The following is a 16,658-nucleotide window of genomic DNA, read 5'->3' as shown; positions in this document are numbered from 1 at the left end:
GCTGCGCCGCCGCCTCCGCTCCCGTGCGCCCCGCCCGGCCCGCTCTCGCCGCGGCGGCGCTGACGGAAGGGGCGGGGCAAGGCAGGGCGGGGCCTGGAGGCCCCGTCCGCAAGGCCGCGGGGAGGGATCGACGGGGGGAGGAGCTGCCTTGACTCGCAGGTAACTGCGCCCCTGTCGGGCGTGCTGTGCCCCCGCCTGGCGCCCACTCTGTTGCTTCCTGGCGCGCACTCGTGAAGTAGGGGCGCGGCGAACGCCTCTGCCCAGCCTGCGCTCCTGCCAGGACTCCGCGTGAGTCTGCCGCGTCCTGCCTGCCCCGGCCCGGCCAGCCTCAGGACGCCCCGTGGACCCGGGGGTTGCGGGGTCGTGGGCACTTGGCGCGCAGAGGCACGCCGCCTTGGGCCCGGCCTCTACTGCTGGCTTCAAACGCAGACCCGGAGCTCGAGGACGCAGGTGTCCAGTTTCCTTTGACCTTGAGGACCCGGGAAGGTGCGCAGCCCGCGGGGGTGGGGAGTATGCGGGGGAACCCGACCCCGTTTCGGTGTTCAGTCTGAGGTCTCCAGGAGAAGGGAGGATTTGCAGTTGCAGTAGACCGCAAAGCAGTTAGGACAGGTTCTTAATGGAGTAGTGAACAGGCTCAGAACGTGGAGCGATTCCCAGTGTCCCGCAGGTCAAGGGTAACGTTGCCTCTCTCCCAGACGTTGATTTCTTACTGCCTTCGTCTAATTCACGTATCTTATATCGCTCCTGAAGATCTCACCACAAACCTCCGGGATACCTGCCGTTTTCATCCTCGCAACTCACGTCCACGTGATTAGCAAAATAATAATAATAATAATCTTTTGAAATGTACTTCTATCGGGTCACTTCCCTGCTTAAGATCTTTGTATGGTTCACATGCTCTCTGGGTCAATTCCAAACTTCTATGGGCAGGGTCTTTCGAAATCTAGCCTTTGCACTTCAATCGAGCCCCAACTTTGTGGGATCTTTTCTGGGTTCATTCTGATGCTCCAGTTCTCCTGATCTACTTTCGTTCCACGGTGGCTAATTAAGCACACCCACCATGTGCCAGGCACTCTTCTGAGGCCCTTAGGATTCAGCAGAGGCAAACAAATTCAGGTGAAGATTTCTACCCTGGTAGAGTTTATATTCTATTAGGGGAAACAGTCCAAAAAAAGGAAAAAAGAGAAAGAAACACCCAGTAAATTATGTATGATATGATAGGTGATAAGTGCAATAGAGGAGAAAAGTAGAGCAGAGTAAGGGATGATTGGGAGGGCAAAAAGCTTATTAAATAGAATTGGAATGAGTAGACAGCATTGAGGTGACATCGGAGTTAAGAGTTGAAGAGAGGTGCCTGGGTGGCTCAATCAGTTAAGCATCCTATTTCAGCTCAGGTCATGAACTCACCGTCCATGGGTTCGAGCCCCACATCAGGCTCTGTGCCAGAGCTTGGAGCCTACTTCGGATTCTTGTCTGCCTCTCTCTGCCCCTCCCGCATTCATGTTCTGTCTGTCTTCCTTTCTCAAAAATGAATAAACATTAAAAAAAAAAAAAAGTTTAAGAAAATAAGTTATCTATGCAGGTGTGTGGGGTAAGAGTTCTGGGTGCAGCTGGGACAGAGACCTTAACCAGAAATGTCCCTGTTGTATGTGAGAAGCATCAGGAAGGTCCGTGTGGCTGGAGCTGAGAGAGCAAAGGTAAGAGTGGCAAGAGATGAGGTCAGAGAGGGAACGGAGGAACGAGATCACATGGAGCCTGTTAGCTACAGTAGGGACCTTCCTTTTCTCCGTGCTTTTGTAGGAGTGATAAAGTATAAATTATTTTTGGAAGAATGACTGGTCTGTGGAATATAGACTCTACTGGAGCCTTTGTAGTATCCCTGGTGATGAAGCAGTGGAAGTGGTGAGAGGTGATGGGATACTGGACCTGTTTTGAAGATACAGCCAACATAATAACCTCTTGGCATATTGGATATGGGTATGAGGGAGAATCAAGAATTACCGGAAGCTTTTGTTCTCAGCACCTACAAGGGTGGAGTTATCATTTACTGACATGGGGAAGGCTACAGGTGAAACAGATTTGGGGTTGGTGACGTGTCAGGAGTTTGTTTTGGGACCAGTATAGCTTGAGATACCTGTTACACGCCCAAAGTAACAGGGATGTCAAATAAGCGTTTGGCTATTGTGTCAATATCCCAAGACCACCCCTAGGTTCACTAATTCACTAGGAAGATTCAATAGGACTTGGCTCTGGGTCAGGGCTAGGGTTTATCACAGCAGAAAGATACAAAGCACTGTAGCAAAGGGAGAAGACGCACGGGACAAAATCTGGAGGAAACCAGGTGCAGTCCTTTAAGAGTCCTCTCCCAGTGGACTCAATAGGACAGGCTTAAATCCCCAGCAACAAACTGTGACATGTGAAATACTATCTATCAGGGACACTCATTAGGGACTTTGCCCAGGGTGTTTATTGGCTTTTGTCATATAGGCACTCTCTGCCTAGCATGTACCAAAATTCAAGACTCCCAGAAGGAAAGCAGGTGTTCATCATAAGAAATTGTACAAACAGGGGCGCCTGGGTGGCTCAGTTGGTTGAGCGTCCGACTTCGGTTCAGGTCATGATCTCACGGTCCGTGAGTTCGAGCCCCATGTCGGGCTCTGTGCTGACAGCTCGGAGCCTGGAGACTGTTTCAGATTCTGTGTCTCCCTCTCTCTCTGCCCCTCCCCTCTTCATGCTCTGTCTCTCTCTGTCTCAAAAATAAACGTTAAAAAAAAAAAAAAAAAAAGAAATTGTACAAACAGTTTACAGTGGTGAGCTACTCCTGCCAGTTCTGAGAGTGGTGAGAGTCCTGAAATCCCAAGTTTCCAGATGCCAGCCGGGGGCCCACCTTGTAAGCAGGCCTTTCTAAGGATAGTGGTCTCAGGCCTGCTATATTAAATCTTTTCTGCACAGATATACATGTCTGGAGTTTTGGAGAAAGATCTGGAATGGGGATGTAGACTGGGGAGTAGTTGGCATATAGGCGGTATTTAAAACCATGGAAATGTTTGGTGTCTTGATACGCATTTGTCAAAACTGATGAATCACATAGAAGAGATGCAGGCCAAAGATTGAGCCCAGGGGCCCACCAACGTTAAGATGTCTGGGAGAAGGGAGGACAGCAGGGAGGGTACACCAGGAGGAGTACCAAGAGCAAGGTGTCCCGGAAGCTAAGTGAAGAAGAAGGGAGTGATCACTGGTTTCAGATGTGCTGAGAGGTCATACAAGAGGCGGACTCATAAATGACCTTTTGGATTTAGAAAATGAGAGGCATTGAGGAGAGCATAGACAACCGTTTTGAGTTTTGTTATAAAGATGAGCAAAAGTTGTAGCTGGGAGTTAGTGGCATTAAGAGAAGGTTGGTTGGCTTTTTAGTGAGAGAAGTAACAGCATGCTGATGAGAATGGTCCATTAGAAAGCGAAAAATTATGGTTGTAACTTGCTGTTCCCCCCAAGTTCTGTTTCAGGCGACCTTTGCAGTTAGAACTCTTCACAGGCATCCCTGCTCCAGGCATTAGCCTGTATAGGGTCCCGCCTCCTTTGGACCTTAGCTTTCACTTAAGTTCTCTGACAGCCAGTTTGCCCACATTCCCCTTGAATAGCAGTTCCTTGAGGGCAAGGGCTGTGTTTTATCCCCTATCCCCAAGCCTAGCCTAGCTGGCTACCTAGCATATACAGGCAAATGAGTGAATGTAGGGTGGATGTGATAATGGGCAGGATGCTCCTTTCATTTCTAGAAAATGAGTCTGCAAGTATTCACTGGTGTTTTTGTGTGCCAAGCTAATGGGGATGGGAGTGAGGAATGAGACACAATTCTTGCCCTGTCACTACCCATAGAGCTTAGAAGATAATAACAGTACAAAGACACATAGCATTGGTGCAACATGAATTTGGAAAAGGGAAGGGGAGGGTGGAGAGGGAGAGTGGCTCTTGTGTGGAGCCTGGAAGAGGGGGGAAGCCATGCTAAAAGGACATTTTTTTTTTCCCATTAGTAGAATCCTTTCTCCAAGTGAAATACAAGGAACCTCAGTATTTTCCAGCACTGCTGCTCTGGTCGAAGAGGGGTTGGGGCCTGGTTAGCACTCTGCTCCATTACTCCTCCTCTGACCAGTGATCAGCTCTGTGATAGAACTTGGGTTCTCAGGCTCTACCCCGTGGCCCTGGGTGTCCATTGCTACAAATGGTCATCATCTCCAGCAAAAATTAGGTTAATGTGTTTTCTCAATTTTATGTTCATAATTTGTTTAATCTTTTTTTTAAATGTTTTTTAAATGTTTATTTTTGAGAGAGAGCAGGGAAGGGGCAGAGAGAGAGGGAGACACAGAATCCGAAGCAGGCTCCAGGCTCTGGGGCTGTCAGCACAGAGCCTGACATGGGACTCAAACTCACGAACCACGAGATCATGACCTGAGCCTAAGTCGGATGCTTAAACCATTGAGCCACCCAAGGGCCCCCATAGTTTTTTTTTTTGTTTTTTTTTTTTAAGTAGGCTCCGTGCTTAGCATGAAGCCTAACACAGGGCTTAAATTTAGAATCCTGAGATTAAGAGCTGAGCTGAGATCAAGAATCAGATGCTCAACTGACTGAGCCACCTAGGCGCCCCTTATGTTCATAAATTTTATCTAAACTTGCAGCATTTACTGACTATTTGCATGCTAGAGAATAAGCAGATCACAAAGAGGGAGTAGTAGCTAATAAACACGAAGGTAATACTTGGCTTGACATTTTGGTTATGTTTATTGTATTTCCATGTGAATACAATCTTAAAATTGTTGTTTTGTGCTAGTAAAAGTTTCCTAGTGTAGGTAAATGCGATCTATTTGTGATATATACAAAGAGCAATATCCTATCCAGGCATTCCTCACAAGACACAACAGTATGATATAAAGGTGGGGCTTCAGCAGGGAAATGTGGGAGTCCAGGGACTGACAGACAGGACTTCCCTCCCTGAGGATGTCTCCTTTTAGGATTTCTTCTTCTTCCTCCTCCTCCTCTTCTTCTTCTTCTTCTTCTTCTTCTTCTTCTTTTTAGGATTCTATTTTTAAGTAATCTGTACACCAAACGTGGGGCTCGAACTCAACCATGAGATCAAGTCACACTCTCCACCACCCAAGTCAGCCAGGCACCCCTGAGGATTTCTCCTAAGTCGGGGTGACAGTTCCTGCCACTCCTCTGCTCCTGAAACTATTCATTCTCTCTAGTATTGCAGTTGGTGAAAGTTGGGTTTTGTTCAAGAGAAAACGAGACAATAAATGTCATGGCGTAGCAGAAAGAACAGTGGACTTAGAGTCAAAAGACAGGCAGTTCAGCATGGAGCCTTGACTTAGCCAGGGAGCCTGGGTTTGAATCCACTAAGTATTTGTCTGACCCTGTAACTGATATGGGCTTGTTGGAAGGAATAAATGAGTTAATAGAGGAGCGCCTGACCCGTAGTAAACAGTGAGTGTCAAGACTTGTCGTTGGAATCCTGACTGGATTGTTTACTAGCTGTATGACTTAGTGGATTGTTAAATTGTTCCGAGTCTTATTTGTACTCATATGTAAAATGAGGACTCTGCACAAAGTTATCCCTGAGAGGGTGCCCTTTCCATTTCTGCAAACCCTATGGCTCTGGGGGTATTGTTAATTGAGGGGAACGGACAGGTGGGTTCTCAGCTTCCAGGCATACATGTGGCCTTTGGCATTATACCTAATAGCGAAAAAAACTTTGCTAAAGTCACTTAGATCAGTGTTTTCAATTTTTTTTTTTTATTTTTTTTTTCAACGTTTATTTATTTTTGGGACAGAGAGAGACAGAGCATGAACGGGGGAGGGGCAGAGAGAGAGGGAGACACAGAATCGGAAACAGGCTCCAGGCTCCGAGCCATCAGCCCAGAGCCTGACGCGGGGCTCGAACTCACGGACCGTGAGATCGTGACCTGGCTGAAGTCGGACGCTTAACCGACTGCGCCACCCAGGCGCCCCTTAAATTTTTTTTTAACGTTTATTTATTTATTTCAAGAGAAGCATGAGCAGGTGAGGGGCAGAGAGAGGAGGAGAGAGAATCCCAGACAAGCTCCTCACTATCAACTTGGAGCCTGACAAGGGGGCTCAAATTCACAAACTATGAGATCATGACCTGATGCTTAATTGAGCCACCCAGGCACCCCAAACTTTTTTTTAAGTTTGTATTGGGGCACCTGGGTGGCTCAGTCGGTTGGGCATTCGACTTTGGCTCAGGTCATGATCTCATGGCTCGTGAGTTTGAGCCCCACATCAGGCTCTGTGCTGACAGCTCAGAGCCTGGATCCTGCTTTGGGTTCTGTGTCTCCCTCTCTCTTTGCCCCTCCCTCCCTCCCTCTCTCACGCACGCGCTCTCTCTTTCTCAAAAATAAACATTAAAAAACAATTAAAGTTTTTATTTTTTTTTATTTTGAGAGAGAGGGAGAGAGCCGGGGCGGGGCAGAGAGAGAATCCCAAGCAGGCTCCTTACTGCCAGCACGGAGCCCAGTGCGGGGCTCAAACCCACAAACCTTGAGATCATGACCTGAGCTGAAATGAAGAGTCAGACACTTAACCGACTGAGCCACCCAGGTGCCCCTGACTTTTTATTATTATTATTATCTACAGTAAATACATTTTACATGATGACCCAGTGTGTGTGTATATATTCTTATATATGTATGTGTAATTGTAATGGAAGTTTCATAAAGCAGTATTTACTATGTGATGCGCTGTAATATTTTCTGTACTCTTCAGTGTTCTTAAAAAGTAAAAATTAATAATGGCTCATGGCCCACAGTTTGAAAAATACTTAAAGATAGGCAAATTATCATCATTAATACCAATCTTCATCTTCTGTATTACAAGAGCATCTTATTAACTGATCTGGTCTAGGCCCAACAGTTACTGGTGATTTCAGCCAGGGCTGCTTGGCCCATAACTTGGACATCACCTGAATAAATTCTAACAAGTCTACCACTTAGGCCCAACATAGAATTTCTGAGGCTGATAGAGAGCTCTGGCTACTTAAGGTTAACCTTCCTGTGTGTTTTTGGTGGGTAGGAAGGTATGAAAGGCTCTGCGTATGAGAGAATTACTTTTCTTAACATTTTACACTGTAAGGAATATATGTTAAAATGTTAACAGTGATTGTCATAGAGTGGATTCGGGTGGTTTGAATTTTCTTTATATTTTTTTCAAATTTTCTGCCATGAAAATATGTTTCATATATAATCATTGAAATCTTTCTCTTAAATTATGGTATAAGAGTAGCAATTACTACCTTAAAAAATATCTTTACTTGGAAAAATAAAAAGTCCACCATTAGGTAACTTAAAATTTTTTTAAGATTTTATTTTTAGGGGCGCCTGGGTGGCTCAGTCGGTTAAGCGTCCGACTTCGGCTCAGGTCATGATCTCATGGTCCGTGAGTTCGAGCCCCACGTCGGGCTCTGTGCTGACAGCTCAGAGCCTGGAGCCTGCTTCAGATTCTGTGTCTCCCTCTCTCTCTGACCCTCCCCTGTTCATGCTGTGTCTCTCTCTGTCTCAAAAATAAATAAACACTAAAAAAAAAAATTTTTTTTTTTAAAGATTTTATTTTTAAATAATCTCTATACCCAACGTGGGGCTCAAACACACAACTGGAGATCAAGAGTCAAATGCTCCACCGACTGAGCTAGCCAGGCACCCCTTAATTTTTTATTGTAGCAATCCATGAAATACAAAGTTTAGGAACTACTGAAATATACTATTTTCTTTCTTTATCCCTGCTTCTAGAAAACTTAAGGCTTTTTCTATGCATCGTTATTATTGATTCTCTACTAAATTAGATAAAATGTGTATAAAAATGATTTTTCTCAATGTTTCTCTTTAAGGTGCTTCAAATAGTTTCCAGTCAGTATTTTAGAGTACTCTGGATTTTTATAGCATTTAAAAATTATTTCAGGGGCACCTGGGGGTGGCTCGGTCAGCTAAGTTTCCGACTCTTGATTTCTGGTCAGGTCATGATCTCACGGTTCATGAGTTCGAGCCCCACATCGGGCTCTGAGTTGATAATGCTGAGGCTGGTTGGGATTCTCTCTCTCTCTCTCTCTCTCTCTCTCTCTCTCTCTGCCCCTCCCCTTTACATGTGCAGATGTGCTCTCTTAAAAAAAAAAAAAAGCTTAAAAAAATTATTTCAAATTCTAGTTGTGTTGAAAAACAACCCTTAATTTATGCCTGCTTTACTTCTCAGTTAAGACTCAGATTGGGGTCCCAAGAACAGTGAGATACAGACTTGAGCTTGTGTTGTCTGCCTCATTCATGCCAACAAAAATAAGGCCCAAAATGTTAACAAATACAACTTGGAAGTAGCTAGCTATGTGGTTTTGAGTGGGTTTACAGGTAATTGCTGTTGTCAGTTTTGTGATGAATGGAAAGTAGGAAGGAAAAATCCTTCAAACCATCATCAAAGAAATCTGTCTGAAAGTATAGCGTTGGCACCATGGAAAGTCATTCTCAGACTTAAGGTATGGGAATATTGACCATATGGCAACCCTTCTCAAATTACTAAGTCATGGTCTCTAAAACCATCTTGATGTACTTGGGAAGGTTTGTTACCATCATAATGAGATGGGGTAATACAGGAATTGACTACTCTCTGGCATGTCAGCACCTCAGTGCCTCAGGAAACAATTACCTACTTTGTGGGTCTCTAGGCCCCTTCCTTCTCTGCTAGCTAATGCCTCCGTTAAACAGTAGGAGGAAGATGTAAAAGGAGGTAAAATGCAGATCTGTCCAATTTGCTCATTCCTACCTCTGATTTGGTAGGGTTGGAGGTTGAAACAAAGCTGAGATTCACTCTGGGTTTTGTGAACTCATGACCTGGTGTCTTTCCTTAGCAAAGTCATTATTGTAGAGATGTAACGTATGCCAATAAATACTTTTTCTCTCCGTGAGACCTTTTCTTTTTCTTAATATTAACTTGGTGGGTACAAGTTTTTTAATGTTTTATTTTTATTTTAGAGAGAGAGAGACAGAGTGTGAGCAGGGGAGGGACAGAGAGAGAGAGGGAGACACAGAACTCGAAATAGGCTCCAGGCTCTGTGCTGTCAGCTCAGAGCCTGATGTGGGACTTGAGCTCATGAACTTCCTGAGCCAAAGTCGGAAGCTTAACTGACCGAGCCACCCAGGCACCATGAGATCTTTTCTTTTTTTAATATCATTAAGAACTATTGTTAATATTTTTCAGTAGCAATAAGTATCCAAGTTAATTTGGGGGATGGAGAAGAGAAGCAATGTTTTCACACACAGTATCCAGTTCCACCCTCACGAGCACCCTGTGAGGTAAGCACAGCTAGAAGACTCACCATGGTGCAGTGCGTGGCCCTCAGTACGTGCAGACCAATATGGTCTTTTGTAGGGGAGCCTAAGTATAGTGCTGGGTATTAAGTGTTCATGGTATGTATGGTTTGTGTTGTAAGAATGCCAGGACGCTGCACTCGTGAAATAAAACTGAATTATCGTCTGTTTCAGGTTCTATGCGCCATGGCTATGACTAGTGTCAGATTGCCTGCCAGCGTTTTGAGAAAGCCAGATGCCTGGATTGGACTCTGGGGAGCACTACAAGGGACACCTTCGTACAAACTCTGTGCTTCCTGGAATCGATACTTATATTTTTCTAGTACCAAGTTAAACACATCAAATTGTAAAACATTTTTCCATGACGTTTTCTCACGGAGACTCCCCAGGCTTTTCATATCCCCAGAATATATTTTCCCATTTTCCATAAGACTCAAAAGTAATATAGGCTCTAAAAAATCCACTGAAAAGACTCTGCAGAAAGCCGCAGCTGAAGAGGACTCTGATGAGGAGAGCCACGGCGAGATGAGTGAGCGGGAGGAGGAGCTGGAGGACGACCCTAGTGTGGTCAGAGACTATAAAGACCTGGAGAAAGTAGTGCAGTCTTTTCGGTACGATGTTATCCTAAAGACAGGCCTAGATGTTGGAAGAAAGTAAGTACGACTCGCATTTTATTACAAAATCCTTTGTCTTTTTGTTATGTTAATGCACCGTTTCCAGCCACTCGGCCCTTATGGTGAGGAGGAACCACAGTTAGGAAAGGACCTTCCAGGAACCTGTTCGGTTACTTCATTCTACAGGTGAGAAAACTGATTTCCAGAGGAGTCAAGTGACTGCCTGCACATCCCAGGTGCCACCTCTCCCTGAACTAAGACACAGTTGACTCTAAGGTGAACCACTGATTACTTCTTGAGGAGGGAAGTAATGACCATGTTAGGTGTGTATAGTAAGAAGAAGCCGTACATGGGTTTCACAAATGCCACAGTGTGAGAAGGTCCCTTTTAGAAGCAACAGAAGCAGGAGAATGTGGTGGTTAAGAATGCAGGCTCCGCAGCTAGACTACTGGGGTTTCAATCCTGGTTTGCTGTGTGACCTTGGGCAAGTTACTTAAATTCTCTAAGTGTCAGTTTTCTCATCTGTATAATGTAAAGTAACACCTTAGAAGTTGGTTGCTAGGATTAAATGAGTATCTCTCTCCTCCATCTAAAGCATTTTAACAGTGCCTAACACATGGTAGGGACTCAATATATGTCAGCTATGATGAAGAAAGTACTGTGTGTGTTCACATACAGTGCCCAGAGATATTAAGTGTAACTTTCACGATTTCTCTAGTATTCTTGTTCTCTCTGCTAGACTAATTCTATAAGAATAGTGACCCTCATTGTTCATTCATTCCTTTAGCACTCATTGTGTGCATACTGCATACAAGGTAAGAATCACAGTATGGATAATATATTCAGAAAGGTCTCCATGTGTAATTTATACCTGTATGACCTAATTTAATGGCATGGTTTAATTTTTTAATCCATGAAGTTTAAGGATTTACAAGGGTGACCGATCCCATAGGGACTCTTGTCGGGATTTACTGAATATTCTCTAAAATCTGGCAAACTTGTAAGGGATCCTCTCTCTCTTCCCCAGAGTAGTAGTTGGTGCTGTTATCATGAAGCAGAAACCCACCCAGATACAACTCCCCTGGAGTCACAGCAGCAACAGAAAATGGCACTGATTTTTGTCGGCACCGGCTCCTGGTCCGGTTGCCCTGGTGATTAAGACAGACCGCAGCTGCTGGATTGGAATTTCCCCAACCTCAGCGCGGACTAGCAGAGGATTTTTTAATAGCCCCAACATTCGTGTCGTGCCTGGTTTGTCTCGCAGAGCCCTTTGGTGGTCGTGAATCACAGGTGCTCCTGCTTTGCAGAAGTCCGGTGAGGTAGTGCCCGGCCCTCGCAGAGCCCCGTCAGAGTTCTGACTACCTGCCGATGATGCGAGCATATCTGTGCTGATGTGCGAGCATACGTGGGCGTCTATTCAGGAGAATCCCTTGATCTCGCTGTCGTGTGTACATACGGGGGCAGTTGACTTTCATTTTCCCAGCACCCAGAACGGAGACTTTTGTGAAGAGGCTGGTGACTATCAGAATAAAACATTAATGGCAGATGTTTTTCTCAGACCTCTATAATTGTTTTGAATATATTTCTATTTCAAAGCATTTGGTTTTTTTTGTTGTTTTTGTGTGTGTGTTTTTTTTAAAGCAAAGTGGAAGATGCGTTCTACAAAGGCGAACTCAGGCTGAATGGGGAAAAATTATGGAAGAAAAGCAGAACGGTGAGATATTATGACAGCCAGATATTTTTGTCTGTTGCTCTGCCAGTACTCAGTGCCTCCCTAGTTTCCCCTCAGGCTCCTTACTTGGGGTTTCAGCGTCTCCTGTGTGTGTCTGTGTTACCCTCTCTGCGATTCCCTGTGGGCCTGATCAGGCTAGTGAGACTCACCAGCCAACTTCACACAAACTACCTGTTCTTTTGCAGCCTAAGTGACTTCAAGATGAATCTTTCCCTTCGTCTTTAAAATTTTAAGACACACCACTATCAGAATTGGCAAGAATCCATTAGTTAAACTTCCAAGTCATTAGTCCCATAAAATCGTTATAGGCTAAAAAGAACAGTCGGTCCATGTAGAGGTAACTCTGGACTACGGGACTTCTGCAGATGTGGAATTTTGTTCATTTTGGCAGTTACCCGCCAGCACTTGCTGGGTGCCCTGCTCTGTGCGCACAGCGGCTGTCAAAACCGAGACTCCCAGTTTTCTGACAGCCCCACATCAATACTATTGTTCAGAGTCTAGAGTGCTAACCATTATACTATGGAACTTCAATACTATTGTTACGTGAAAGAAGTCAGTTACAAGAAAATGTATTTCCAGTATCCAGTGTTGTTACAATATACTGTGAAAGTTACATTTTACATATATCTGGAATTAAAATATCAATATTACTAGTATTTATCTCTGGGGCATTATGGGTTATATTTTCTTCATTCTTTTTATTTTCTGAAGTTTTTACAAGTATATATCACTTTCCTAATTGGGAAAATAATACGATAGTTAAAGTCAACAAAACACAATCAAAAAGTGTATGACAGAGACCCTTAAAAAGTTTGGAAGACACTGACATATGAGGCATTGGCAGACATAATCTAACTCTTAGTATCTAGGGAACTAATGTTGCAGGGAAGGTACACACACTTTTGTAGGTTACTGTTAGGCTTGTTTCATGTTTCAGAACCCCCTGGGGCTGGGGGACCTGAGCTACATCCTTTTGCCCTGCGACAAGGGAGGGTGTGAGCTGTTGGCCATGGACCTGGGTGAGCACCGAGGCTTTCTTCAGAGACCTTGTTCTCTGGGATCATACAGGTTCTTATGGCTGAATGGACAGTGCCTGTCTCAGCTGCCAGGTCACGAGGTCTGAGATCTCTGATGGCACCTGACCCGGCAGGTTCGGCATGTCAGTCATTGCTCTGTGAGCTTCAGGAAATCAGGCACTCCAGACATGCATCTGGAGATTAGGCTCTTGTCCCATAATTGCTTTTTCCTGGTTGTAGCCCTGCCCCCTCCCCTCAGACCTGGTCTTGGTTCTTCACGCCTCTGTACCAGGGCCTCATTTACAAATGCCCCAAGTCTATTTTTCTCCCCCTGCTTTGAGATAGTATTAACTACAGTCTAATTGCTGCTTCTTCATTCTGCCTTGGGTGTTCTGTTTTCTCGGCTGCCTTCCAGATTTCTCCTGAGGGTCAGCAGAGGGAAGGGGCCAGTGTTAGCACTCGGGCTGCCTTGTTACTAGGAGGCCTGTAGCCATAGTAACTGCAGCTAAGGGGAGATTTGAAATGTAGATATTTGGAACAGCCCGTAATCCCATCCGCTTTTGCTTTATGTCTGCTGTGCTGTCTCCCACATTAGAAAGGACTGGCCGTTGCAGAGAATAAAGGACACCTCCCTTACCATGACCTGCTGCATGGGGCTGTGCCTGGCTGCTGGCCTTGAAGGGTCAGGCAGTTTTCTGATGCTGCATCTATAAAGCTGGCTGCCTGTAGCTGAGCAAACCTTTTCTGTTAGCTGCAAACCAGGTGGGGCCCAGAGTACTGGAGGTGCTGCTGGGTCCCTGTTGACTTAAACAAAGGGTGTTTAGAGCCGGACTATGGTGATTGAAGCCTTCCTAAACTCATTCTCTCCCTGAGAAATATTCCTTCCCTTTTCTCTGCCTTAGAAGTAAGCTACCAAAGGGATCTGCTGCTCAGCCACACACGAGCCTGCTCTTTTAAGGGGCAGACATTACGCACAGTATATCTGTGAAGGGGTACACAATAAGGGTTGTCTTTTTCTCTGTGTATCCCTTTATACTTTGTATATTTTGTGTCACGTGCATGTTACTAAAAAGTGAATTTTAGTGAAATAAAGTTATGCTGAAAAATGTAAAGCAGAGTTCTCAAGCCTTGTATTTCTGGACGTTGGTTTTAAATGTCCATATAGTTGGGCCAAATGGTCTTTTTTTTTAAATTTTTTTAATTTTTTTTTTTTATTTTGAGAGCACATGCGAGCAGGGGAGGGGCAGAGAGAGGGAGAGACAGAATCCAGAGCAGGCTCCACACTGCCAGCACAGAGCCTGACGTGGGGTTTGATCCCACAAACTGCAAGATCCTGACCTGAGTGGAAATCAAGAGTCGGACGCCCAACCGACTGAGCCACCCAAGCGCCCCAATGGTTATTTATTTTTTAAGTTTTTTAGATTTATTTTGAGATAGAGCACAAGCAGATAAGAGGCACAGAGAAAGACAGAATCCCAAGCAGGCTCCATGCCATCAGCACAGAGTCCAATGCAGGGCTCGAACCCACAAACTGTGAGATCATGACCTGAGCAGAGATCAAGAATCTGATGCTTAATCGACTGAGCCACCCAGGCGCCCCAATGGTCATTTATTTTCAATTAAACGCATAAGAACTACAGGAGGACAGATCCCTTAGATGATGCCTGTGTCAGCCCAACCTTCAAGCCCAGGGGAGAAGCAGTCTTCATGCCTACTTGTGGTGTGAGCCCTTCTGCTTCCCAGCCCAGAGAGGAGAATGTTAAGGTTTATCATCAGCTCCTGTGTGAGTTCCCATCTAGCTGCTCTAAGCTGTCTGGGTTGACCAGTACGGCATTGTGGCTAACAGGTGTGTGTTCCCATGTTTTGGACTGAATATTGGGCCCCTGAATGGGTGGGAGAACAAACATGAGCTTGCCCTGGTGAGGTACACATGTTTGACAGCCTGATGTTATGACTGCTGCCTCAGAGAGCATTAGCTGAAAATAAAGTAAAAGTGGCACCATACTTCTTAAATAGAAAACCTCCAGTCAGCTTTTAAACAGCCATGTGTTCTCCAGCTCACCTGGCTCTAAATAAATAAATGGCCGTGCGTACCCACTTAGAGTCTGTGGCCCACACATGGGGTTGCTTCCTGCCTCCTTGGAAGCAGTGGTGAGAGGTCGGAGATGGCCCCAGTCATCCCTGGCTTATGTTACAGTAGAAGCAGCATCTGGCACCTGGGTCACTTTAGCTCCTTCCTGAGTCACTGGGCAGATCCCCTGGAATCCTGGGCTGCCAGGACCAGGTATCCACCATAGGCTGTCCCCAGCAACACTGATAGGACTGCCCTAGGACGTGGCCCTGAAGTACTCAACCCAAGGTTCCCATCTGAGCAAGAATGGGTTTGACCTCAGCCTTTTTAACCTACTGAGTCTGCATCCAACCCTACCCTCTTTTCTGTGGCATTCTGTCTTGGTGAATTGAGTCCTATCTTCTTGATGATGTGGCGTCACTAGGGCTAATCAGTGTTAGGCCTTTTCTTTACCATTTCTCTAAGGGATACGCTGACTGTTCCACAGTGACTAATTTTCAACAAACTGCCCCGTCCCCAATTATGTAGCTCATCTGGGTTGAAATCAGTGAAAAGTTACACTGGAAATGGTTGTCTCAGTGCTGGTAGTAATTACTATGCACATATTCTCTAAGATTGTGCCCCACTCTCTTTGTTTCTTGTCATTGTTACCAAAACAAATGCCTCCATGTGTTTCCTTCAGTCGTCTAGTAGAGGTATTTGAGCCACACCACCCGGGCTGCCCATAGGAAGCCATCCAAGTCTGAAGGAAGGACGTGGACAGGATCGGGCACGTGTGTCTGGGGCATCCCGTGAGTGAGGCCCTTTCACCCGGAGGCACTGTGGATGAGGGACAGCCTCAGAGGAATCACTGCCTTTCCTCACCTGCCCCTCTAGGGAGTGGTCACCTGGTGAAACTCAAACCAAGGATGTTTGTGGGGTGCCTGGTTGGGGGAGCTTTCGACTCTTGATCCCAGGGTCATGGGTTCAAGCCACACATTGGGTGTAGAGACTACTAAAAAAATAAAAAATAAAAGGACATTTGCATTGGCCTGTGTTTCCCAAAATGCAGTAAAGGCTGAGTTTTCTTTTAATTTTCAGGTGAAAGTGGGAGATACATTGGATCTTCTAATTGGAGAGGATAAAGAAGCAGAAACAGAGACAGTGATGAGGGTTCTCCTGAAAAAAGTGTTGGGAGAGAAAACTGAAAGCGAGAAGTACAGAGTGGTGTTACGCCGGTGGAAAAAGTTAAAGTTGCCTAAAAAGAGTATGTCTAAATAAATGAATTGCTTTCTATCAATAAAGCTACTTTCGAGTGATGGGGGAAAGGGCCAGCTTAAAAAGAGGGCATTTTTATTAAAGTTCTCTTGCCCTTAGTGGAAACTGCTGAGCTGTTTTGTGGAAATTGGGATCCATAGCTTGGAGACACTTCCCATGGCCTGGATTCCTCTCCAGGGCTTGATTTGTGCTCATTTTGACCTCGTTTTAGCCTCATGAGCATGAATGAGATGTGTGCTGAATGAATTAAGCCCAGAGAGGGTTTTAATGACTAGCCTGCTGTTCCCACATTAAATACGTCGGGAGTCCATGTAAAATAAACGGGCCTTGTTGTTTGTGCTTTCATTTCCATTTTATCCCTTTTGGCCAGCTTCCCTGGGTGCAGGCTTCTTAAGGCAAAATCAAGTAATGTCAAGGTCACCCTTCATATCCTCGAGGGAGAACACTGGGGGACCCCCTTTCACCACCAGCCCTTCTGAATTACCAACGTGTGAGCTTTAATTCCCTTCAGAGGTTTGCCTTCAGAAGTATGGATAAGTTGTTCTAACTCATTCTAAAGGGGCTAGTTAGGGCCCATCTAAAATTAATTGTTTAGGTCAGGGGCAGCCA

At 45.3% G+C, this 16,658-nt stretch overlaps 1 protein-coding gene across 3 annotated transcripts; it reads left to right on the top strand.

Moving 5' to 3' along the window:
- The first annotated feature begins 126 nt into the window (after positions 1-126).
- On the top strand, positions 127-16,071 carry MTRES1 (mitochondrial transcription rescue factor 1). Of its 3 annotated transcripts, XM_047101722.1 has the most exons (5): positions 249-486; positions 9,253-9,344; positions 9,534-10,012; positions 11,615-11,687; positions 15,873-16,071. In XM_047101722.1, the coding sequence occupies exons 3-5, from the start codon at positions 9,546-9,548 to the stop codon at positions 16,050-16,052; spliced, it is 720 nt and encodes a 239-aa protein (XP_046957678.1). In that variant the 5' UTR covers positions 249-486; positions 9,253-9,344; positions 9,534-9,545; the 3' UTR covers positions 16,053-16,071. The 3 variants fall into 3 exon arrangements, with proteins under 3 accessions (XP_046957677.1, XP_046957678.1, XP_046957676.1); XM_047101721.1 differs by lacking the exons at positions 249-486; positions 9,253-9,344 and adding an exon at positions 127-159; XM_047101720.1 differs by lacking the exon at positions 9,253-9,344 and having other exon boundaries at positions 399-486.
- The last annotated feature ends 587 nt before the right edge of the window (positions 16,072-16,658 follow it).

Source organism: Lynx rufus, unplaced genomic scaffold (genome assembly GCF_022079265.1).
Source record: "Lynx rufus isolate CCGP_SWC_20201006 ecotype Redwood Valley unplaced genomic scaffold, mLynRuf1.p SCAF_6, whole genome shotgun sequence".
NCBI lineage: Eukaryota > Metazoa > Chordata > Mammalia > Carnivora > Felidae > Lynx > Lynx rufus.
Note: the sequence above shows the minus strand (reverse complement) of the source record. Positions and strands in the feature narration are given on the sequence as shown.